This window comes from Ctenopharyngodon idella, chromosome 14, assembly GCF_019924925.1.
Source record: "Ctenopharyngodon idella isolate HZGC_01 chromosome 14, HZGC01, whole genome shotgun sequence".
Taxonomy (NCBI): domain Eukaryota; kingdom Metazoa; phylum Chordata; class Actinopteri; order Cypriniformes; family Xenocyprididae; genus Ctenopharyngodon; species Ctenopharyngodon idella.
Genome location: NC_067233.1, coordinates 6,823,767 through 6,850,989, shown reverse-complemented (window position 1 = coordinate 6,850,989; position 27,223 = coordinate 6,823,767). Strand labels below are relative to the sequence as shown.

Sequence of the window (27,223 nt, the reverse complement as noted above, 5' to 3'; positions counted from 1 at the left end):
TTTTCGGGTGCAAGAACTCAAAGAGTAAACTTTGAGCGTTACTTTTGGTTTCCAGTGACAGATCTAGCGTGTTGTAGGCAGTGACTAAAGCCTGCAAAGAACACAGAGAGAACACCACAATGGAAAGTGTGTTTGTAGTCAACATTTCAAACCGGATGACCACGAACACAGTATTTTAGGCTAAAAGGAGGGGAAAAACTGAAAGAAACTGCCGTTCTGTCAGCTCCACCCAACCTTTGAAGCAAAATGTCATCGTGCACAGGTAAGAAAGCTGTTGCCATAGTGTTTGAGTAAATGAGTGAACAAGTAAACACTGTTTATTTACATATACTACCAACACAGTAAAAATACAAAGTGGGTTGAAAATCGGTGAGGTTACACTTTAAGAATATGCCAGTCAACAGTCAAAACAACAACAGGATGATCATCCTGAAGTGATTTTTTTTTTTTATAATAACTGGCTGAATGTACATTATCTCACTTATTATAAAATGATATATAAATTTAAAATGAATTTTATATGTGAGAGGATAGAGACCACAGAGTGCTGACAAACACACAGTGACATGAGAAGTCTAGTACAAAAGATTTATGGCAGTAAAAAGGCAGGACACGTTGCGGTTGAGCACAGACACCTGCTCACATCACTTGAGCTCAGCCTCAGCAGCAGGTGGAGTGATGCAGTCAGTGCACTGAAGTAAGGAAAGCTAACCCCCCGCTGGGGAGGAAATGAAGGAGAACGTAGGAGGGAGGTGAGGAAATAAAGGTGACAGGAAGAAACTTAAAGGGGAAGTGTATGATCTTTTTCAACTTTAGAATACGTTCTAACATCCCAGTTTTCTAATATTCCACAAGTCTGTTTGAAAACAACCATTATTTGTGCAATTCAGTTTGATGATGCAGAAATGACACACTTCACCTTTAAAGAACATTCAGAAAAGACAGTAAGTCAGAATAAGCCCTGCTCTTACTAGTGACAGCGATGTTGATCTCTCCAGAGCGAGGAATGAGCTCTTCGTCGGAGGGAAGCTGGGAGGAACTGGAGTGGCGTAGAGGCTCCAGACTGATGCTGGTCTCAGAGGACAGGTCCACCAGCGCCGTCCTCTGGCTGGAAGTCTGACTGCGGGACATCCGATCCATGTCAAAAGCCATGTTGTCCACGCAGGGCAGGTTGGGCTGCAAGTGCATAAATGTCTTAGTCAAAAAAGGCATAAATGTATTACTCAATAATGAAATCATAGACATTTTATTAACAAATCACATCCCAAGATAAAAAAAAAATAAAATAAAAATGGGTAACATTTACAATATTGAATTTCAGCCATGACATGAAAAAAAAATATGCATGAAATAAAGTGACCACCAGAGGGAGCTAATGGATCATAAATCCTCTTCCCCTGCTGCAAAAACAATATTACAGCCCAAATCACTTCATAAAGTGTAAAAGTTGTGTATTGTGTTGTAACCAGCAACACATATTCACTTTGTCATTTTTTACAATAATGTCTTTACATTCTTAGCTCTGTAATAATTCAGGCAATCCATCCCAACCAAACTACAGGACTTGATGTTATTTTCAAGAGGATAAATCATGATAAAATCATAACAAATCAAATGAGAGCCTTATAAATGTCATAATGCTGCCCTGTGAAATCAATGTGTCTGTTGTGTGTTCACTTAGTTGTACATTTTGGGGAAAACTGTTCCCAGAAGATAGCTATAATGTTACAAAACCTCCCCTTGGAGACATCCTCGTAAAAAATAATACATAAAGTAAACAAAGGTCCCCAAAGGTTTATATATATATATATAAAAAAAGAATGTTTTAACATTAAGTTAGGTTCCTGTGATGGGAAGGTTTAGGGATAGGTTCCTATGACGGGAAGGTTTAGGGATACATTCCTGTGACGGGAAGGTTTAGGGATAGGTTCCTGTGACAGGTAAGTTTAGGTGACTTTTAAGATTTTGTCAAACATTCTTATATATGATTTTTAAGATGTTGTCTTTGTGGGGTCAGACTAAAGGACCCCACAACATCATAAATTCCTCATCTTACTATCTTAGTGGGGTCATTTGGACCCCACAAAGTAGTACAAACAAGTGTGTGTGTGTGTGTGTGTGTGTGTGTGTGTGTGTGTGTGTGTGTGTGTGCGCGCTCACCATAACCCCCAGAGCTTTAAGGATGTTGAGTTTACACATAGGACAGGTGCAGTGCTCATTTAGCCACGGATCCACACACATTTTATGGAAGACATGCCTAAAGAGAAGATGAAAACATTTTGATAGCCATAAAGCACTTCTGCATATTGTAATCATCTGTTGACATTGTATATTTAAAGTGTAATGCATTTTGTTGCAAAACCATAAATATTTATGAATAAAATCTTTCTAATCTTTCGATTTCTGTTATAACAATGTAAGACCATGGAACGCAGCATCAAGCCTTTGATATCACAATAATTCTTTGCAGCAACAATGAATATTTGAAACTGCTCTAAGAACACTGGTGCAAGAAGGACATTACATGTAAAAGCACATTACACATTTATATTACAACCAGAGAGAGAAGAGAGTGAGAGCCAGATTAAAAGCAAGAAGCTGGTGGACTTCAAAGGAGCAACATGAGCTTTCACAGAGAGCTGTTGAGTCTTTTCTCCTCCTCCTCATATCCGGCTGCTGCACAATCTTAGCTGTGTTTTCTCCAGGAAAGACCCTGGGCTCTCGACAGCGGAAACCCTCTTCATGAGGGAGATTCTCGGCACAAGCCAGCCATTGAAACTCATGCTAGAGACAAGGCAGTCATTGTGGCTCAGAAGATTGTACGAATCTTTCTCACAGCATCATAGAGCTGGGTAATTTTTATCTAAAATAATGCTTAAAGGGTTAGTTCATTCAAAAATGAAAATCATGTAATTTATTACTCACCCTCATGTCGTTCTACACGTAAGACCTTCGTTCATCTTTGGAACACAAATTAAGATATTGTTGATGAAATCTGATGGCTCAGTGAGGCCTGCATTGCCAACAATGTTACTGCACCTCTCAAGATCCATAAAGGTACTAAAAACATATTTGAAAGAGTTCATGTGACTTCAGTGGTTCTATCTTAATATTATAAAGCGACAAGGATACTTTTTGTGCACCAAAAAAACCAAAATAACGACTTTTCAACAATATCTAGTGATGGGCCGATTTCAAAACACTGCTTTATGAAGCTTCTGAGCTTTATGAATCTTTTGTTTCGAATTAGTGATTCTGAACTCCTATCAAAAGGCTAAACTGCTGAAATCACGTGACTTTGGTGCTCCGATTCACTGATTCGATTCGTAAAGCTCTGAAGCAGTGTTTTGAAATCGGCCCATAAAGTATTCTTTTCGCTATATAATATTAAGGTAGAACCACTGAAGTCACATGAACTGTTTCAAATATGTTTTTAGTACCTTTATGGATCTTGAGAGGTGCAGTAACATTGCTGGCAATGGAGGCCTCACTGAGCCATTGGATTTCATTAACAATATCTTAATATGTGTTCTGAAGATGAACAAAGGTCTTATGGGTGTAGAACGACATGAGAGTGAGTAATAAATGACATTATTTTCATTTTTGGGTGAACTAACCCTTTAAATGTTCTTACATATTTAATAATTGTCATTTATATGCACAAATATTAATAACATATAGTAATAAATAGCATTGTTAACCTATGCACATTTTTACACTTTAATATATGATAAATGCAGAGTTTTGAAATAAAACATTAAATAGGCCTATACTTAGAAGTTTAAAAGTTTGGGGTCAGTGCAAAAATATTAAGCAGCACATCTGTTTTGAACACTGATAAAATTAAGAAATGTTTCTTGATCACCACATTAGCATATTAGAATGATTTCTGAAGGATCATGTGACACTGAAGACTGGAGTAATGATGCTGAAAATTCAGCTACCATCACAGCAATGAATGACATTTTAAAATGCAGTAAAACAGTATTACATAAGTCCCAACAGAAATAAAGTCAGACTCCTCAGCCACAAGTTGCAAGTTGTTGGTTATATAAATAAGTGCCTTTGACACACTGTGATTAACGGATGCTGAGAGGACGCATGCTTCTAAAATTATACTGTAACAAAGAGACGTGCAGACAAACTCCAAAAAAGCTTTATTTTCTTGGATGGAGAACAGGCAAACAAGGGTCAAATGAATTAATGATGAGGGTGCTTACTACGCAAAGGATACTAAAGAGATGCATGCCACCAAACTACGACAGACCAGCTATATATGCCTGGGCCCAATCTTTATGTACTGTATTCTTATACAGTTACCATATCACATGCATATTTATACCATTTACATGCATATGCAGTCAGACAGATACATATAGGAAAGGGCACAGCCCAAAGAAAGTTATAGGAGAAACAGCGAAGCTAATGCACTGGGACGTAAATTGAATGGCCAAGGCTAGGTCAAGTGTGCTGCCATTACTTGTGCTATGAGTTATTGATTGTGGCTGGAGATGCTTATGCTTAAGAGAGCAGAGATACTCATGTTAAGAAGGAATAAGATAAGAAAAGATGGTAACTTGTCTCACTACCATTCAAAAGTTTGGGGTTTTATGTTTTTATGTTATGTTGTTCCTATGCTCACCAAGGTTGCAATTATTTGATCAAAAATACAGTAAAACAGTAATATTGTAAACTATTTATATTTAGAATTTAAAATAACTGTTTTCTATTGTAACATATTGTGAAATGTAATTTATTCCTGGCAAATCTGAATTTTCAGCATCATTACTCCAGTCTTCAATGTCACATGATCCTTCAGAAATCATTCTAATATGCTGATTTGGTACTCAAGAAATATTTATTATTCTTTTTTCAGAATTCTTTGAGGAATATAATAACACCATATATTTGAAATAGAATTCTTTTGTAACATTATAAATGTCTTTACTCTCACTTTTGTTCAATTGTATGTCTTTGTTGAATAAAAGTATTAACATCTTTCTAAAAAAAAATATTTTTTTTTAAATATTTCCCATCCTTGCTGAATAAATGTATTTCTTGTATTTAAAAAAAGCATGAGATGATTTTAATAATCTTTCATCATAATTTGTAATAATAATCTAACCAATAGCACACTATTGAGAAAACTAATATTAATCAAATCCTAAATGGTTAGAATCAAGTCTTGAAATACAAATATATACTGGATTTTTTTTTTTATTCTCTAAACTCAAAAGTAAACAATATTGTCAAAAGTATGTAGACACGCCTTTATGATTAATAAAGGGTTTGGCTATTCCAGTAATTCCAGTTTGAATCTCTAAATAAATCTTCATTCTACAGCATACAATGACTGTATGTTTAACTGTATAACTGGTAATGGTAACACTGGGTAAGGCCTTTTCTATTCCAGCATGACAATATCCCTGTGCACAATGCAAGGTCCATACATTAGTTTAGGAGGTGTGGAAGAACTTGTCAGGTCTGCACAAAGCCCAGACCTGAGCCTCTTCTGAACGTCTTTGGAACTAATTGGAAAGTGACTCTGGGCCATCAGTGCTTGACCTCATGGGAGGTCATGGGAATTTAATCTTCACTTCATGTTATACTTTAAAGCATAATGTAAATTTGCTCCCTTCTTTTAACCGAACACCTTTTTGCTGGCCCCTCAGAGCTAAACTAGCTGTGAATATATAATGCTGAAGAGCAAATATGACAAAATATCCAACATACATATTGCAATCAACAATTATGATGTTTCGCTGGGAAGCACTGGTATCTTAAAGACCCATGAAATCAAAGATGAGTTTCTGTTTTCTTTCCAGTTGATGGGTTTTTTTTTTTTTTTCATTATTTATTTATTTTTTATAGCCAATAGTCTTTCTTTTATATATTTTGCCACCTTTTGGGAGTGTGTTAGCTTATACATGACCTGAAAGCTAACAGAAACGGACTAAAAGTTTGATTTCATTGGGTCTTCAATGCTTGGTAAGCAGTCCAACACTTCCTCATTATGACTAAGAATCTGAGACTGGTTTGTTGCTGGATGTCAGCAGCTGTCTGAGGCAGCACAGGCTGCAGCTCATGAGTGTGTTATTTGATCTGACTGGAGTGAAGCAGTGATTCAGCCGTAAGCAGGGAACAATGCAATTAACCAAGCTCTGGATTAGCATTTCATTGGTGCTGTACAGTTGTAGAGACAGAAAGAGGGAGAGAAAGAGATAATAACGATAGAGTGAGTGGGTGTGGATGAAAAGAGACAAATACTAATGCCATAGTACGGTAGATTTCATGAAGAGATGACTGATACTGTACTTAAAAGGATAGATTGTTTACTAGTGGTTCCAAACCTGTATGACTGACTTTCCAGCATCAAACACAAAAGGAGATATTGAGCAGAATGTCCAAGCTATTTCATAAAATGGAGAGCAGAAAGTCATATAGGTCTGGACCAACATCAAGGTTGGAAATGGCAACAAAATCTTCATTTTTGAGCGAACGGATTGCTCTCCTTAAGAGGAAGCACCCCAATTACTAAGACAGTAGCAACAAGGATATGTCTGCCAAAAAGCAGAAGGAATAAAAACAGAACAGTAATTGTGAAAAAAAACTGGTGAGTTACTGCATGTTGCCACTGCTGTGTATCTATATAAGCAGTTATATCATGTGAGCATGTGTGTGTTTGGTGTAAGGTGATCCACAAAATTTGCAACCAGACTTCCAACTGTGTGACCGGGTCATACTCGGCAGATGGTGTCTGAAACTGTAGGAAAGGGCATGTTTGTGTATTTGTGTGTACATACTGTATGTCGCATCCCTTTAATATACTGTGCATGAATAGTGTGTATCTGTTTGTAAGTATAAATGCGTGTCTGTGTTTGTGTGTTGGCTGCCTAGAGGTCACTGGAAGCTGAGCTGCTAAAAATAAGCAGAGTGGGTCTGACAGGGGCAGTGATTCACAGCCACAGCAGTGCCATATTTCCTCAACAAAATCACATCTCACAACAGCAAGTGACCCCTGATCTCCCTTTCTCTCTCCCTCTCTCTCTAAATTTGACCATTATTCAAAGTCTGGGGTGAAAACCAAATTGACTGGGCAATGCAAAGAGATTTTGTCAGCAGACAACATAAGCTAAGTTGTTGAGACAGAAAAATCTTAGATCTTCATCTACACCATAACAAGGGAAGTTTAGTGCAAATTCTGAAATAAAATTAATATAAATGTAATTATTATTAATATTATTACTATTATTACTCATGCTGATACTATATTATTATTATCATCCATTAACAAACAAAATAAATTAACCATTAACAAAAAAGAAAAAAAGAAATAGTGTACCCAGACTTCTGTGGAGATTATAATGCCCTTATTACACAAAGCAAATCTAAATAAACACATACACTTACTTGCAAGGTAGGATGCGGACCACATCATTTAGCTGATAACCTTCAATGCACACCGCACAATGATTAAAATCTGGCTCCGTTTCCTGAAAAACATGAACAAGCAAAAAAATTAAGATAAGCCTTTTCATAAGTCAAAATATAGCTAAAAATGAAACTGTCAAAACAATAGAAGTAACATTAGGACACGCCTGTAAGATATATTAAGGCAGTTTTAGGATCATTTGCCAGTGAAACAAGAAAGAGGGCAAATGTCAAACGGCAGAAACCAACGAAAAGCACTGTGTTCAGTTTTTTTAAAATAGTTATGTGAGCTGCATTTTGACCAATGCTACTTAGCACAACACCACAGAAATAGAAACCAAGCGACCATTGTGTCCTGCTTCTCGTCACTTGGTGGATGTGGTCAGCTAAGGACAAAAAAGAAGAAAATGTTTTTTTTCCCTATTCAATATGACTATACAACAACAACCATTTTAAAATAATACTTTTATTGTATTATTATTATTATTTAAATTATAAAAATTAAACAAATCAATAAAGAAATATAACATACAGAAATAACTCCTATTAAAGCTGCAAGCAGCGATGAAAGGGCCCTCGCACCCGGGCTCACCGCCACCCGTTGGCCTCAGGAAAACAGTGAACAGTGGCCGACATGCATTTTAAGTGAGTAAATAGAGGAGAATTATGGCAAAGTCATTTCAAAGTGCCACACTTCCTGCTGCCAACAGGTGGCACTTTGACTGTAACTGAATATTGCCATGGACTATTATCAAACATGTAAAGTTTGGAGCAGATTGGACATTGTATGCCTGAGTTACAGCAACTTCCTGTTTTGTGGCGTCAGTCGCATACATTAGCACTTAGCCTAGTGTTGCATAATTTAACGTGTTTCTAGTATGTTTGGTACCTTTATGGCATATTTAAATGTGTTTCAGGGAATTACAGTGTAAAGCATTTCACTTCCTGTTGTCAGCAGGTGGCGCTATGACTAACTGAATATTGGCATAAAGATGTCTTCAGGCCAGGACTCTTATCAAACGTGAAGTTTGGGGCAGACCAGACACTTGTATGCCTGAGTTACAACAGCTTCCTCCTTTATGGCGAAACATCTGACTTTGTCAGGCCGCCACAGACACGCCACGCCCTTCAGTGAAAACTCAAGATCTTTGCAATGTAACATCGCTAAGGCCTTAAGATTAGACTGACCAAATATGTTGATCTGATTAAATCTCTATGAGGAGTTAATCACACTGTAAAACATGTAATTTCCTGTTGCCCGTAGGTGGCGCTATGACTGTAACTGAATACTGCATTGTAGATGTCTTCAGGTCAGGACTCTAATGAATCATGTGAAGTTTGGGGCAGATCGGACATTGTATGCCCAAGTTACCGCCACGGACACGCCCTTCAGTGAAAACTTAAGATCTTTGCAATTTAACGTCACAAAGGCCTTTAGATTAAACTGACCAAATATGACCTCTAGGAGGAGTTTGTTAAAGTACAACATCTGGAAATGGCAAAAACTGCAAAAATTCAAAATATCTCACTTTCTGTTGGGTTTTCAGATTTTGCAACCAGGGACTTTTTTTTTTTTTTGGTATTGGGCTGTTACATCTGCCTACCGAATTTCATACCCGTTTTGGTGCTTAATTGAAATTTTGTAGGTGGTGCTATCGAGCCATTTTGCCACACCTAATTATGAAACCCATATCAGATGTAAATTTTCACCACTTCTGACACATGTGCAAGGTTTCATGAGTTTTTGAGCATGTTTAGGCCCTCAAAAATGTGATTCATTTCGGAGAAGACGAAGAATTGACTGAGCAATTACAATAGGGTCCTCGTACCATCGGTGCTCGGGCCCTAAATATAACTCCCTTTAGGACTTTGGGTCCTGATTTCTCCCTACTATTTCTACTCAAGCAGCACTAGCCCATTATTATTAAATATGTATGCTGGCCTTATGACACATATATATGAGAAATGGGAATAAAGTAGGTGTGAAGTTCTCTTTAACTCATGGCAATATGCTTTGAGTACCTGCATATCACTCTGTATTGATCTGATCTCTTGACCTCCTTCTCTTTGAATTCATCTCACCCAGCTATTCTCAAGTTCACGATTTAAGGCTTAGACAAGACTCCTACAGTAGAGAGTGAAACTAAACTAAATTCTTCAAACAGATGAGATTAAAATGGTCTACAGCAATCTGTACAGTTATAATAGCAAAATATATATAAAGTGCATTCTGCATGCAATACAGTATACAACAGAGCATACTGCATATAATAATCTATTTTTTTTTTAACTTCTGACAGTCCAATTAAACAATAAGTCAAGGCATAAAACAGAGCATTGTCTTGTTATTTACAAGACAATCACTAGTTGGTAGTCACTCGCTGAATGAATGATGAAGTGGTTGTGTGCTGCACATTTTGGCAAATGAAGTAGGCCATCTGGGTACATTCCATGTACACCATATATTTGCATACTCTTCATCATACACATAATCTGAACCTTCCGACTGTATTTTGTGTCAAATAATTTCCTAACACAGATCCCAAAAAATACTGGAATATAAATTGAATAAAATCATAAAGTAGTGTAGAAAACATTCCATCAGTGTGGTTCTAGAAACTTGTGTCAACTCCCAGAGAAAACTATGGGAAGCTCTAACAGTGTATCCATCTAGTTATTGCAGGGTGAGTGAGCAGGAGAGAGCAGTCGATCGTTCAGCAGATTTAGTAGATACACTGTGTCAAAGATGCTGTATTTCTCTGGCTCTGCTTTCAGCCCATCTGTCATTTGACTGACCTGTGAGGTCAGTCTGAAGCCGATCTTGACACCACAGAGGAAACGTTAGAGTGACTAGTGTTCTGTATTTCTACACATGGAATTAAAAAAAAAAAACAAATACTAAACTTTAGGTTTTTATAACCCTTTAGTATCAATTAAGAAAAGCCAGATGATGACAAAATTATGACAAAATGATCTAGTGTTGATATCTGCATATTATATTTGATTTTAGTTTTGTTATTATTAAAACAAAAACTATTAAAAAAACATTTCATTAAATGAAATAAAGCTGAAATAAAATAAAATATCAGCATTAGCTGAAACACTTAAAATTTCACTTTGCAACTAACAGAAAGTTTAAGATAAAATACTAAAATTTAGGGATATCCTGAGCCGGTCTCAAGGATAAAGCAGTTATTTAAATGATCATTATCGGCTATCCAAAGCTCAATCCTTTATTGTACGTTCATGCCTTCTAACCTTATCTCCATTTTTTTTTTTTTTTTTTGTTGCAATTATTCTGCTTATTGTACATAGAAAATACAAGGAGTTTTTATCAGTAGTCCCATATTACAATTTTTTTTGTCAATTAACGGCCCTTGTTAATGCTACAATAACTGCTTCCTATGGTATTCTTACTCTATAATCGCAATTTCCTAAGACTTAGTGTTATGAAGTACACCAAACAGCAGTAACATTTTCAAATACTATTTATATATCATCATTGTATAAATATACCTCTAGTAGCAAGCAACGCATCACTCAGCCAGCTAACTGGACCTGCCTGGGCATGGAGCCATTTAGAAAGTGACAAAAATCCTCCTAGGTTTTATATCACACTCTGCCCTGCTCTTCCTGGAAGCACCTTCTCTACTCAAGATGCTATTTCCGTCACCTGGCAGTGTCCTGTCTACTCTGCATGGTCAAGGTCATGTTGTGGTGAGTGGTGTTCGGTTTCTAATGGGCCCCTCTCAGCGCGAGAGTCATCGACTGTGGTCCGGCAGTTCCCTGCAGAGGGACGTCGCCTATACACAGAAGCTGAGAGGCTTCGGCCAAAGGCAGTGAAGCTGTAAAGATGCTTCATCATTGGAAAAAGGGTCATAACTGATCGAAAATGTGCATGTGATCACTTAAAAAAGGAAAAAGTAGAGAGACAGAGGTGGAGAAAGACAGACAGATGTTCTCTCACTCAGCCTCTACTGAGCATGACCTCTCAGATGAAAGGTTTCAATTTCTTGCAGCACTTCTCCAAGGCCACTGATGTTTTATTCATAGCTGATGTGAGCTGACCTTGACTAGGCTATGATAGCACTGACTGGCACGGCTCCACCCTTTCTCCAAACCGAACAGCTGTGAAGTCTCACGACCCTGACTCACTCACCTGACAGTCATTCACCTTTACACGGGTCAACGTCTGTCTTTGGACTGTGGTACAATCAGAAAGATTACTTGCTGAGATGAACCTAACCGGTCTGCCATCAATATTTAACGGCCAATTATTGATTAAATTTAGCGCAATCGGTCATAAATATAAAAGAAACGATATTATAAACCCAAGGTTTAGAACACATTACATCATTATGTACACAATTATGCCTTTACTGTGCTTTAGTTTTTGTTCTCCCTAGTCACAAAGCACAAAAAGCAGTGGCAGTGCTGTATGTTTAGCTGTAAAAAGAAACATGGATTTCAACAGTTTAAACTGTTCTGAGTTTGCCTTTTCTGAAGTAATAATAGTGATCACATGTATATCATCATCCAGCAATTTCCAAAGGCACCGTGTTTTGTTTATGCTCTTCAGACGTCTGCTTTTAAACAGCATGCACTCTGGACTATAATGCATGGGTTTCTTGCTAGCCTGCAAGACTTGTGGGAGAAACTTGGATTTAACCTAAATGAGGTTGTATCAGCCCATATATGTTTCAGGAGTTAATTTAGCTGTCGAATGCAGCTGTAAATAACCAAGCTGTGTGCGTAAAGAATGTGATTAAGTACTCGGAAGAAGAGTGACAACCATTTTTAGCTGTAGTGTGTACATGTTCAGTGAGTTCTTTTTATGGAGTATGGAGATGCATTATGAATGGAGAATTACACACACCGTTCCATAACAGGAAACAGTTCCATAACAGGCATTGACAAGAGCCTGAGAACAGTAAACAAGCAATGACGTCAAAAGACCTCACCTTGTCCCCTCTTTTTACTGTCCTGGTAGTCAGCTTGCTAATAGCCTTCTTGGCAGCATCTCCCAGTCGTCGCTATAGTAACAAAGGACAAGAGGAGAGAGTCAGTCACATAATTTGCGGCTTGATTTAATACAACAGGAAATTAAAATGACTAAAAGTTGGGAAATAAAAGACTCTGAAGAGCTGAAAATATTATAATTCAGATTTTGCTAAACAAGGTAGGGGTGAATAATAATGAGGAGAAAGCATTAGCGATATTAATTGTGATAAAAGCAACATCAGAGTGTCTATCAGGATTCTATTAAGCAAAGTTAGTGAAAGGCATGACAGAGACAGCCATAAATAAAAGACTAAGTGCAGCCTGTGATGGGCAGTTCATTGTCTGTGTGTGTGTTTATGAGTGTATGTTCTGAGATGTCCTCGGTCTTCATTCTGCCAGTTTATTGCTAAATAAACAGCTCAGTGATTTACCGCCGACGGTTTACAGAAAAAGCCAAAGGGCCAATTAGGGCCCAAAGGATTTGCGCTAGCTAAACTGTTTGTGTGTGTTACATCTGCAAGGGCCTCAAAATGTTCTCACAAATACAGACACAAACAAACCTCTTAAAATTGACTCGTAGGATGGTCTTCACAAGTACTGTTCATAAAATGGCCAAATGATGTTTTAATTAAAGTCTAAAAATGCCAAAGGGGTTAGGGTCAGTCTGCACTAATTAAAATTAGCTTAATTAAAGAACAATATGAGTCAATGGAAGGTACAGGATACGTTTACAATTACATTTATGTAAGACTCAATCAAAACACTAAAAATGACCTGTTAATCAACTAAAGTCATTAAGATTTTTTCAAATGTCTCTTATACTAACCAAAGCTGCATTTATTTTATGAAAAACACAGTAATATTGTGAAATATTATTGCAATTCAAAACAAGCATTTTCTATTTAAAAATATTTTAAAATGCAATTTATTCCTGTGATGGCAAAAGCTGAAATTTTCAGCAATAATTACTCTAGTCTTCAGTGTCACATGATCCTTCAGAAATCATTCTAATATGCTGATTTTGTGTTCAAGAAACATTTCTTCTTACCATCAATGTTGAAAACAGTTGTGCTGCTTATTATTTTGTTTTTAGTTTTCATTTTAGGATTCTTGGATGAATAACAGGTTTAGGAATTATTTGAAATAGAAATGTTTCATAACATTATAAATGTCTTTTACTGTCACTTCTCGTCAATTTATAGCATCCATGCTGAGTAAAAGTATTAATTTATTTAAAAAAAATCTTTTGAACAGCAGTGTAAATGTGCATCAAAATGCTGATAATCATAAACCACATTATTACACAACATAGAAAACACAAGAAAACCATGTTTAGGCTAGATTTTGAAATTGTCTTTTTTTGACATCATATCAATAACAAATGTCTTTATTACAATACATTTGCACACTGAATAAGCAGTAATTATGTCGACAAAGGTGTGCAGAGCATAATCAGGGTAATGGGAAGAAAACTACATGTGCTGATCAGGTTTTGCTGAAGCCATTTATAACTTTTCCCCTATATAAAAAAAATGCAGTTTAAGTAACCGTACACATTGTCAAGTTATTAAGCATAATTTGCACAAGTTCTTGCATATAAATGCACTGTTTTTATTTAGCTCCTCCACAGTATCCACCTTATTTTTCAGGTAAGAACGGGCACATTTGTAACTTTAATGTGTCTGGCTTCCGATATCATTCGGTTCCAGTTATTTTTAGCTATACAAAACAGCTCGTAATGCTGCTTGATATTACAAACTGGTATTTCTTACCATATTATTTTAATGGTTTGTCTTAATTATAAACACACAGGTTCGTAGCGCACACAATTTTACAGTTTACTGCACTTTGATATTCTTCCCATTATTTCCCAATAGCGGCTAATAAATCGTAAGTCTCGCACATTCACAGAAAACACCTTACTTCCACGTTGAAAAATAAGGTGGATAAACAATAGACTGTATATTGTTATGTGTATTGTGTACAGATCTATTTGCATTTATTGTAACTGTGTCTACTATTTCAAATCTAACTGGTGAATAAAAGATTCAGATTTTACATATTTGACCTTTATAAAAAATGAATACCAGCAGTTGTTATCACCACCTGATTATAGCCTGTTTGTGTCAGTAGTAAATCTAGATCTGGTAAAAGCGAAAGGGCAGAGAGACATCAATACTACAGTGGAGAAATGAGGTCTATGAGTCTGTTTGTGTGGAACCAGACGCTGAAGAGGCAGAGTGTCACCATACACACACACGGACACACACAGTCACACACAGACACTCTCTCTCTCTCTCTCTCTTCTGCATTAAGATTTCATGAGCTGGGAAGGCTGGGCCATTTACTACTATCTTTGAGCACACAGGAAGTTCTTGAAGGTCAAATAAGCCAGTTAAATATCAGGGAGGTCTTAAAAGAAAAATCTGGCAAGGATTTTAGCTGCAAGCTTGAGGGTGAAACCGTTTGTGTTTTGTTTAAAAGGATAAAATGCAGGAGAATTCGGAAGCAAAAGTGCTAGACTGGTGTGTTGTGCATTGTGTAAGACCTGACTGCGGTCCCGTGCGCTGGTGTCTCTGATCTTCTGGATGAAGTAGAATATGAGCCAAGCAGAAGAGATAATCATCAGTACTATAAAGGAGATGGAGACGAACACCAAGGAGCCACGGTTGATGTTCTTAGGCAGCCCTCGTGACCCCACCATCACGGTGACCAACACAGTTTGGTTCTTCTCCAGGAATCCCAGAATCTCTTTTCCAAAGGACTCTGTGATCATAACTGCCACTATGTCTCCAGTGCCTTTGGAGAGAGAAGTTATATATGAACATTTTGTGGTGGGGGGACAAAAAAAAAAAAACACTTTAAAAAACTTTTAAAAAATTAGTACTAGTACTACTCCTACTAATAACAATAATAATTATTTTATATATTGAAGATACAAATATTCAGGGCTCCATACAAACATACAACATTTTACAAGAAAGATACACAATCCATTCCAGGTTGAACCATTTTTTTTTTTTTTTTAAATGTTAACATTCCGAGCATATAAAAACATCTTGCACAGATGCACTGATCTTGCCCAATTCAGTTTAATGCTCCTGGTCTGACCTATTAAACATTCACACAAATGGCACAGTAATCATGCCAAAAAAAAATGAGGACAAACAAACACTTCGTCCATCCCCCCCTACCACAAACGCACACAATTACACCGATCTGGAGCTTAGGTCGTGCCACAGACACTGATATAATTCAGGCCCTTAGGCTTAGCAATAATAAGGTTAGAACAGTACAGATGGAAACCTATTGCAGACCTGCCCTAGCCAGTGATCTAATCTCACCATATTCTGCACTTGAACTGCCCTATAACAAATGGAGCGAGAAATAGCATCATATATCTATTATGATGGTCAGAATATGTGTAAGCAAACGTGACTCAAAACACTATGTTATTTTGGCCATAACAAAAATGATTAATCCCTGATGGCACAAACTTGAAATACAAACCATTTTGAGAGATACAGTGCTGCCTGAATGTGTGTGAACCCATTAGAATTTTCTAGCCTACATTTCTGCAAAAATATGGCCAAAAACATCATCAGATGTTCACAAAAGTCCTAAAAGTAGACAAAGAGAACCCAGTCAAACACGAGACAAAAATATATACTTTGTCAATTAATTATTGAGAAAAATTATCCAGTATTACATATCTGTGAGTGGCAAAAGTATGTGAAGCTCTAGGTTTAGCAGTTAATTTGAAGGTGAACTTAGGCTCCACTTATTCTTAAATGTTTTCAAATGTTTTGTTACAGAAAAAGTGGCAGGTCTATTATTTTGCATTAAACATCTGATTGGCCACTGCGTTCATACACTCAACAGATATGTCTGTGATTGGCTACAAAGCTCAACGCTGCAAAAACACATTGTAAAAAGAAACCTTTGATGCTTTTCACAGAGCGCTTACTAAAAAAAAAAAAAAACACTCACGGAAGTGTTTTAAAGCAGGCGGCTATCAGCGGGTACCTGTACAGCAGAACAGCAGACATCGTCACAATAAATGATCAAATAAATCTTTGGCCAGACAAACATTCATTCTGGCAATATTTTCAATGCAGTAAAACCCCTGTAAAGGGGATCAATAAATACTAATGCTGTCATTAAAACAAATGCTAATACATTCTGAAATCAAAATGTTTAAATTCAACTTTTCACTAATAAAACATTAAATTATTAATTGAATAATGTTATTTATTAAAATATTATTATTAAAAAATAACAGGCATGCATTTGCTATGGAAGCAATCATGGGTACATCATCCCTTGTGTTTAAAAACTGCTGCATCTTACAGCCAAATCCTGAATGTCTTAAGGGTACAAAAAAAGTGTGAGAAAGGAGTCTGAATGTCAGAGAATGTCCGTGTGAATGTGGCTGTTTGTGTGTCTGACATTATGTGTGCTTCATCATGCATAAACAAAGGTTTAATGAAGCAGTCTACCTGCTGGTGTGATTTTTGACAATAGATTTTCATATGCATTTGTGTATGTGAGCACTTTTGTTTGTGCACAGGTGTGAACAGGACGTGACTATAGCATGCTGCCTGGCTCAGAAGGCAGTTTTGTCAGCAGTAAAAAAGATGTCTAGGGCAGGACAGGGACAATTTGCTCCAGCGATGACTGATAGAGAGGCTCTGATCCACTCCAAGGCCATTTTTCTTCATAAACGGCATGAAAACCAAGTGATGTATATCATGATATACATCCTGGTACATGACTCACTTCCACAAGCACAGTCTGTTAAACATGGTACTTATAGTATTATTTAACTAAATATTATGAGCTAATAATATCATTATCAAATATGATCCCAGAATAGAGATCTCAAAATCAGCCAAAGATGAAAATGTAAAAAATGTAATACTTGTCCTTCATGCACATAGAACTGCTGACCTCTGAAATTAAAAAAGGAAAAGAAAAAAGAAAGTATGAATGGCTTTACATTATAATGCCGAAATCTGTTTATTCATTATCGACTGTTCCTCCTGTAAAGGTTAAGGCATGCAAATATTGATCTTTGTTAAAAGGGAAACTCTCTCAAAGGTGGTCTTAAGCCCTGCACATGCTGACTATCTCTGACAGTGAAGAGGATGTGATCCTTCAAACCACAGTGACTCAAGAGAGCATGTGCCATTATGAATTTAGATGCACTCTGCATGTGATTGGTTTTAAAATATTGGTTTTAGCTCATGTCAGTCTTTTTAAATAGTACTTAAACAGATATTAAAAGGTGTTTATGCTACGGTACAAACAATGCTCAGAGGAATGAAATGCTCCCCATTATATAAATATATTAACAATAATTATTTACAATAACCTGGAACTTACCAGTAAATGCAGAGCAGAGGTTTATATATACAAAAATAAAAAAAAAGTATGCTTTTATATTTTTGACATTATCACATTTTAACTTCACACTTTAGCTTCACACTTCACTCTACATCACTGAAATGAAAACAAATTTATGGTTTGTATGGTCAAAACAGTCCCTGGTTATTCTTCTGTAAAACATCATAACAGAACCTGATATAAAATACATAAGATAAATGCATGCCTTACTATAACTAAATCTATCCTAAGTTACTTGCTCTTAAAAAGAGTGTGTCAGTTTGCTTGCATCTTTCGGGTTGAAAACACCTCTCCACCCCCACGCTCATGCACAAATACAACCCCCAAACTTCCTGTCAGTACCCAAGACATGTTTATCTAAATGCAGAGATCTGAATGTGTGACTGAAACCTACATATAAATATATTGTCTTATATGCAGAGGTGTAAAGTACTTGAGTAAACGTAATTAGTTACTTAAGTATCTTTTTGGCTACTTTGTAGTTGTACTGAGTATCAAAGATGTTAGCAACTTTTACTCTCTACTTGACTAAATTTTTGAGCAAGTAAATGTACTTTTCACTCCACTACATTTGCGATGAGTAATGCAATTACAAATTAAATTTTTCATGGCAGCTAACTTTTTCTGCAGCAGTTTGTTTCTGATATAAAGAAGCGATATCACCATCTAAGGGCATTGAAGGTACTATATCTTGTGCATTTTGCCTTTACTCCCCCAAAACTTGTCAACAAGGATACTTTACGTGAATGTGAGTGCATTAGCAGGTAGTTGCTGATCGCAGATGTTTTATTTATTAGATAAGGAAATGACTGCAGCTGGTGATGAGGCTCAAACCAGCACACACAGTAGACTTTGACCATTTAATTTTACCTAACATTGTTTTATTAATCCGCTATATTGACAAGACCGCTTTGAAGGATATTGGTTTACTTATGGCCTTTCTGTGCACTTGAGCTCAACTGAAACTTAAGAGTTTGTAGACGTTTAAGAGGCTATTGTGTTGACCTTGGTTTATTGCAATATTGAGGTGTTCAGTTTTATTTTGACTTTAGAAAATAAACTTGATTTCTCATCTTACAAATCAATTGTTTCTTATTTTCACTGGCATGTCTTGCAGGACTAGTGCATCTCTGAGCCTACATTCAGTACAAGTAAAATACTTAAGTAGTGTTAAAATCAGATACTTTAAGACTTTTACTCAAGTCGTATTGGAATTGGTTACTTGTAACTTGCAGTGGAGTCATTTCCGATGTAAGGTATCAGTACTTTTACTCAAGTATGGTTTTCAGGTACTCTTTACACCTCTGCTTATATGTATAAAAACAAATACACAATTTGTCATGTAGTGCAAGAACAATGATCTCTCTGGATAAATCAATGCATTGATGCATTGTAAGGCCGGTTTCACACCGCACGTGTCAGCAGAGCGTAAGCAGCGCATATTTTTTTCGGCACCCATGTTAACAGATGAGAGCACTCACACCGCATGCAGAGGCTGGGCAGGCGGCGTGTAGCAGGAGCAGAGCAGAAGCAGCATTGCCGCGATCGTTTCGCCGCTGGGTCTATTTTTGCTGCGCTGCTAACGCTCAATTAAAGTGAAAGTACACCTTTGATGGACAAAATAAATATGGTTTCACACAAAAAGTGCTCAAAATGCACAGAATAAGCATATCTAGTGTTTTAACAAGAATTGGAGTATGTCAGGAAAGAAAATTAATATTAAAAGATATTTATAGAAGATTTACTCATTTAATTATTCAGTTCATTTTTAATTATTCGGTTTGGGTTAAAGTATGGTGTATTATAAAAAACTAAAATAAACTAGCCAGAAAATGAGATATATAAGCATTATTTTAGTTATTACACAGACAGCTATAGGATCTAGCATACCAAAATTAAACCCTAGTTTGCTGTTTTTTTGTCGAGTTTGCTGTGTTGTAAACATGTGCATGCATCAGATGATGTTAAACACAAAGTTTACCTCATTCGTGTGCAGCAATGGATAACACAAGGCTTTTATTTATTTATTTTTATTTATTTTACGTTTATATGTGAGTGTTGTACACCTGCATGTTAACAAACTTTCAAGACTATCAAGTTTATAAATGACCAACATATAAAAACAAATTTATAGTTGTCTTTGTAAAGAAATGCTCACTTTATATGCAGCTTGAAACCGCTGCTGTGATGCTGTACAAACGCTTCCAGTGTGAATACTCGCGCGTCACTGCAGATGCAGTTCACACTCACGCGCTGCTAATGCGACGCTGACGCTTGCGGTGTGAAACCGGCGTAATTCTTTTTCAATTAACATTCTGAACCAATCCAAACAAAACTTTACACATTTATTAGGGCTGGACCCAAATATTCGATTATTCGAATATTCGTTCGGTGGGTTAGTATTCGATTTTAAATTGAGATTCGAAGATTCGGTTTTTTTTTTGGTTTTTTTTTTTTCCGCACACCTGGCATCCCCCACATGCGAAACGATTCGCTTCGCTTGAATATGTTTACACTATAAAATCTGGCAAAATACAATACTCTTTTTTACAATTATTTTATATAGCCTAGCCATTTTTACTAGGATGGACAATTGAAGGAACCCAACCTTGTTATACTTAAATATATTTGCTTCTTCTTAGCCTACCAATGTGTTCCCTGCAACTGGAGTATTCTCTGTCTGAAACGCACAACTGCATGAGCTTGTATATTTGGGTTAAGCTGCGTTGCTTTGACATTGTGGAAAATAGAATAATAGAAACAAAATGTATTAGACTTTTTACCCATTATTATCAATCTAAATGAATCTACTGCGAAATATAGGAGCTTTGCAAAACTAAAACGTGAGATTTTACTGGGACGGCGTGTTCTTTATTTATTACAGTTCGTTCATTTATTTTTCGTTCTTCTTTTATTTAAATAGCCTACCCTTTACTGTGTCAGTAATTGCTGTGCTGCTAATTTCTGATTTGGGAGTGATTTGTTTGTCAGAAAAATGTTAGGCTACCTTATTAAAAGTATTGCTCTTAACAAACCTGTGTTTTATATCACTAGTTCAGTTTCCGTTCTCGGAGCATATAAGCCCTGCCCGCATGAGGCGCGCCGCTTTCAGCTAGTTTATTTCGCTGTTCTGTAGTTAATTAATAGTTTATTAATTCTGAATGTGTCGCCTGTCCATATTGCACCAAATGCGGCACTGCACTCCCTTGGGTCCGCAGCAACACACCCGCCACGTGTGAAGTCGATTGGATGAACGGTTCTCGACATAATCAAAATGCAAACAGACAGACAGAGATTCCTACTGTAACGCATGTGTACGGAGCAAATAGGGATAGCTCACTTAGCCTGAGTTATTGATACCAGACAGTCTTCACGGAGGCGACTGACATTTCACAACTGGCGCTTTATTCCCCATGAAACCCGTGTAACTGTCCGTCGCAAATGTTATGCCGTCCACAGCATTACTTAATTAAGAAAATAACTTTGAATGAGCAACAGAAAAACAGAAATAACCCGCATACCTGTGGTGCTCGAGTCGCACATACAATACAGATCGACATTTCAACCGGGAGTGCGCAGCTCTTAAAGGGGACACACCATATTTATACTCGTTACACTGCCTTTATTAGAGAGAAGAATATGTTCAGCCCCCTCCTTCCAAATATTCGGTGTTGATTTACTACCGAAGCTTCGACGCTCAAAAAAATGGTATTCGGACCAGCCTTAACATTTATATAATACTATTCTATTTATTAATGTTTTAAATTAGCTTTTATTTTTATATTTTTTTAGTTTTAATTTTAGTTTTTTGTTTTAGCAATTGTTGTGCACTAGTCATTTTTTCTCATTTTTTAAAAAATATTTCTATTTCTGCTTAATTTTATGTTCAGATTTAGTAATTTTTAGTTATTTTAGCATTTTTTTTAGTACTATGTTTTGGCATTAAATTCATATTAAATTGAAAAGCCAAAGATCTTAACGCTGAATTTGGCAACAAGTCACCTTAATGATTTAAATCACCTTAGATTTGATTCCCTACACTGTTGCTGAAAAATTGGGATGCACAGAGAAGCGTTAGAATCTCGGTCATGACTTTATATGAATCCAAATTTAAATGAATCGTGGGGTACCTCAAAATTCCATCCTTTACAGCTTAAAGGTTTGAATCCCATACATGGCAGGGGAAAAGGACCTTCTGAATAAATCATGCAGTCCTGCTATATTTAAACATCTCATCGATCCCATTCTGATAGCGCTGTCGTGACTCACCATCTCCCCCTTTCTCCTGTTTTTCCATCGGCCCACCCCTTCATACATCTTAACATGCTGCTGAGACGTTTTAGGTTGAATTCTAGAAGAGTGTGTGCATGTTTTTGTTACATATCAGGACACAAATTTGTATAATGACATGGGTATTACATGGATATTACAAGGAGAGGGTGACTTATGAGGACATTACCCCATGTCCCCATTTTTCAAAAGGCTTATAAATCATACAGAATGAGTTTTTTTGAGAAAGTAAAATGTGCACAGTTTCCTGTGATGGGTAGGTTTAGGAGTAGGGGTAGTGTAGGGCAATAGAAAATACGGTTTGTACAGTATAAAAACCATTACGCCTATGGAATGTCCCCACAATTCACAAAAACAAATGTGTGTGTGTGTGTGTGTGTGTGTGTCTGTGTGTGTGTATGTATGTGTGGAGAGAGTGCACCTGCAGAATAGTGACTGCTCTGGCAGATAGATTCCAGTACGCACAGTCCTTCACTATGTCCGAATGTCCTCAAAAACCAAACAAACAGTCTCTGTCACACTCTCACAGCAGACAAATTTTGAAATACCTATACACACAAACAACAATTTCCAAACTCAACAAATGGATGATAACGTTCTAGCCGGCAGACTTGAAAATATAACAATCAGCACTGGTCCTGAATACTCATGCTCCTCAAGGCTACTGTTTTACGGTTTTGACTACAACGGAGAATCATCCTAAAAATAGCTTATGTACTAAGATTTGGGTTATTAATTTAATACGTACAATTATATATGTAGAATATACAATTAATCATTTTACTGTATGCATGTTAAATTTAGTAATAAGGGCTTTTCCTACCATAGGAGCAAATCAAGCTTCAATTACCACCGTTGTTTTTTTTTTTTTTTCCCCTTCTGTAACTACACGTAACACATCGACAAACCGCAGGCAGCACAGAATGAGTTAGGAAATGTGCATTCAAAAACAGCTAAACGGAGCACCACACAAATGGAACAGAACACAGATGTTTCGAGATGAGTTTTTCAAATCATCTTGGTGGGAGACATTTTAAAAATAGTCACGATGCAACCGCTACAGACGTCAGTCAGAAAGTGTACACAGATCAACAATAATAATAAATAAAAAAAAATAAAAAAAACTGAACAAGTCTACCTCAAACAGACTGACAAAATTAATAACACAGAATAAAAAAATCTACACATTTTGAATAGACAGTAAATAGACGTACAGATATTCGGTAATGCGATATATCACGATAATGAATATGCACGATATTGTTATCGTGGGCACTTCAAAATACCATAAATCATAATTTATTACCAATTACTAAAATTTTTATAATGCATTTAAGAATACTTTCCCCATCAACCGTAAAAAATGCACAACACCGCTGTATTCTGTGTCAAAGGGACGCTCAGATGTAAACAAGCCCAACGTGCATGAGAAGCACATGGCGGAACGAGTGAAGGAGCCGCACTGAATGAAAGTGCACGTTTACTCTCTGACAGCAGAGGGCGCTGATGGAACAGCAGAATGCAGCGGTTACCCCGGAAACCCCGCAAACAAAGCAACTGGGCAAGTGAAGTTTTTAAAATGCTTCAAACAGCCATTCATTTTTTTTGTAATCTAAATGTTGTTCATCACAGCACCAAATACTTAAAGACTTAATAGGCTATTTATTTTCAAACTTAAACATTTTTATATTTTAATCTGGACTACAACATGCCCTAATGATTAGAAATGTTCTGATTATTTTTTATTGTTCAGTAAAACTTTGAGACATACGGCTTCATTAGTTAACATGTTAATTCATTATTAACAAACTGACAATACTTACAAAGCATCAATTATTCTTAGTTAATGTTAATTTCTTAGTTACTAAAATCAAAATAACTTATTTAATGGACCTGAGATAAAACTAACAATGATCAGTTGTATTTCTTAACGAACATTAACAAAAAAATAATACTTTCTGTAACAAATGTAGCTATTGTTCAATCTTAGTTAATGCACTGAATAATGAGACCTCATTGTAAAGTGTTACCTGTTGTTCTTCATAGCCTAATTCTTTTGCACTGTTTGAAAATTTTACTTTATATATTTTTTGTGTATTGTATTTTTGTATTTAAACATTCAGAGTTCTTATTGTTATTACAAAAAGAGTTCTTAAACCTGTTATACTATGACAACTCTTTCTTTGCAACTTATTTCAATATCGTGATAACACCGTATACCGAGATAAAAGCTTCAGCAATTAATTGCAACATGAAAATCTGATACCGTCACATGCCTAATAGTAAAATAAAAGCACTACTAATAACATCACTGTTAGAAACTGCAATACTGAAAATAAAATTAAATATTAAACTACATATAGTATTAGTATTACAATAGCTGGATTTTAACTACTATCTGGCAGGACAACAAATTTAAAAAACATGATTAAATTCACATGCAAGTATTAAACACTTGCATAATTCATAATAACCAATCCATAATGCATTATGCGTAGCTTGATGTGGTGGTAGCTTGATATGGTGGTGTGGTTGTATCATATCCGGTTAGCATTTGTGTGGTCTGTTTAGTAAACATTTAATGGAATGTAATGGGCATTGAAATTCCAGTGTCAGCTATTGCTTTCACCAAAATGCTTATTTTTTTAAAGAAAATAAATAAATAAAAAACATTTTTGCTGAGCACAGCAACATTTTCCCCCAGACTGTCTGCTGTCCACTGCACAGAACTTTTGTGTGAGTGACAGCTTCACACACACACACACACACACAAACACATACACACACACACAAAGAGTTTTAATATTTTACAGTTTTACTGTGCAAATTTTGGAGCTATAGAATAAAACGTTTAATAAATAAGTTTTTCTATTGCACTGACACACACACAAATACACACTCAGGGTACACACTTCTTCTCTTTCTCTCTCCCATTTAGTCCTCGGACAATGATTTTTCCATATAATGTATCTCACTGCATTAAAATCTGCTGCAAGCATTACAAAGACCTTAATGTAACTGGTCAGAAGCGTCTGTAAAACCACCATGCACTGTCAAGAAATAACAATTACCACTTCCTGTATTTCTAACTGAGAAAAGAAATTGCAGTCCACTATAAATATCCATTTACATGTACATTCTGAACAAAATTTCTGCATGTTATCCCGGCATCTAGTGTCAAAATTACTATAGCAGGAAGAAGCTTTGAGTTCTGTCAGAAAAACCAACTGAGTCAGCTGACTGATAACACCAAAGTACATGGTACAAACCGGAAGGAGAGAGCTATGTTAGTCTTAATGAGAATACATCAATTATGAAGCTCACCTTCATGAGCCATCGTGACTGTGTCCTCTTTGGTGCTGTTATTGTAGATAATGACGGCTGAGGCATTGAAAGCAGCTGCCTTAAGGATCTTCTCCTTGAAGGTGCACTTCCCTCTCTGCATAATGGCCACCCAGTGTGTGGTCTTTGGAGGCACAACAAACCGGGTGTGCGGACAGCAGCCTTGCAAATCCACCGCTAAAAAGAAATAAATAAAGTTAGTGGGCCTTGCCTGCTGCCTTCATTTAGATTTTGTACAGGACACAAGCTCCAACAAAAGTTATTGTATTGAGTTTGCTGTTTTCTAAACCTTTTGCATCAACCTAGAAATACATACATTTAGGTCAGTTTTTTTTTTTTTTTTTTTTTTTTTTTTACATTTACTTCATTTTCACATCAAAATTGGGTATCAATAATCTTGAATTTCCACTGGTGTTGACTATTGAAATTTGGATGGCATCCCAATACTTGCTGTACATCCTTGTGCAAAAATACACAAACACTATTTTATATTGTATACCAAAATTTAATGTACACTTCAAAAGTTTGTGGTCAGTAAGACTTTTTAAAAGTAATGAATACTTTTATTCAGCAAAGACTCGTTTAATTGATTAAGTGACAGTAAAGAAATTCACAATGTAAAAAAAAAAAAATCTTTCAAATTTTGTTTGAAAATTCTCAAAATGTTCAAAGTTTCACATTTTGTCAACACTGACAATAAAAAAAAGAGCACCAAATCAGCATATTAGAATGATTTCTGAAGCATCATGTCATGTGACTCTGAAGACTAGAGTAATGAATTCAACCAGCTATTTTATATTTTAATAATATTCACAATATTACTTTTTTACTGTATTTTTGATAAAATAAGTCCATCCTTGGTGAGCATAAGAGACTACTTTCAAAAACATTAAAACATTTTTCTGACCTTAAACTTTTGAATGGTGTAACACAACATAACATGATCTAAACAAACAAATACAGGCTATGCCCTTGTACTCATTTACAAATAAACACACAAGACATAATATTCCAATAATATCCTAAAGGAACGTAAAAAAAATGTATCATTTCAAATCCTAAAGATATCAACAAAGAATCCACTACAAATCCAACTGGATGAACTGAATTGTCAGTAGGTTGTGCTTATACGCAGCCTCACTTTGTGCTGTTGACTTGCATTTCTGATGAAACGCACACTCACCACCATGACATCTGTGGACTGAATGCATACCACCACTAAACTCATTAGGATTGTAACAGAGTATGTGGGGGCCGCCTGCCTCCCTGTTACTTATGTGATTGCTCCATTGACACTGGAGATTATGGAGGCGGTCTTATGAGTTGGGCTATGCAAACTAATGCCCTGTCACTTCCAAACACTGACTCATATGTCGAAGCAGTCTGGCCCGCTCTCGAGGAGATCTGGAACCCCCACAGGGAGGCAGAGCAGGTCACGATAATTGATTGTCTTTAAAAGGTAATACGAAGGCTTTTGCTTGTATCAGCACCCAGCCCACCACCCCAACAAAGCCCACCATCCTTCCCTCAAGGCATTCTAGCAAGACTTGTGCACTAAACGCAAAAATGCAAGAAGAGAGGTTGCAGAAAGAAATCTCTTACCATTGGGATCACACACACAGGCATTCACATATGCATGCACATATCTGGGCATGCTCACACAGACACAGAAGATGAAGCAGAATCAAATATTCATCAATTTGCAGCACCAACACTGAGATAATGTTGGTTTTTGGGTGTGTGTGTGTGTGTG

At 36.4% G+C, this 27,223-nt stretch overlaps 1 protein-coding gene across 2 annotated transcripts in view; it reads right to left on the bottom strand.

Moving 5' to 3' along the window:
- The window catches only part of rnf130 (ring finger protein 130), a 47,800-nt gene that overhangs the window by 5,437 nt on the left and 15,140 nt on the right, over positions 1 to 27,223 (bottom strand). For both annotated transcript variants that reach the window (XM_051918329.1, XM_051918328.1), the window contains exons 3-8: positions 25,453 to 25,647; positions 14,981 to 15,231; positions 12,393 to 12,464; positions 7,411 to 7,493; positions 2,161 to 2,257; positions 972 to 1,176 (exon numbers count right to left, since the gene is read on the bottom strand). In XM_051918329.1, the coding sequence (XP_051774289.1) occupies positions 972 to 1,176; positions 2,161 to 2,257; positions 7,411 to 7,493; positions 12,393 to 12,464; positions 14,981 to 15,231; positions 25,453 to 25,647 (903 nt within the window). The remainder of the gene's footprint in view (positions 1 to 971; positions 1,177 to 2,160; positions 2,258 to 7,410; positions 7,494 to 12,392; positions 12,465 to 14,980; positions 15,232 to 25,452; positions 25,648 to 27,223) is intronic.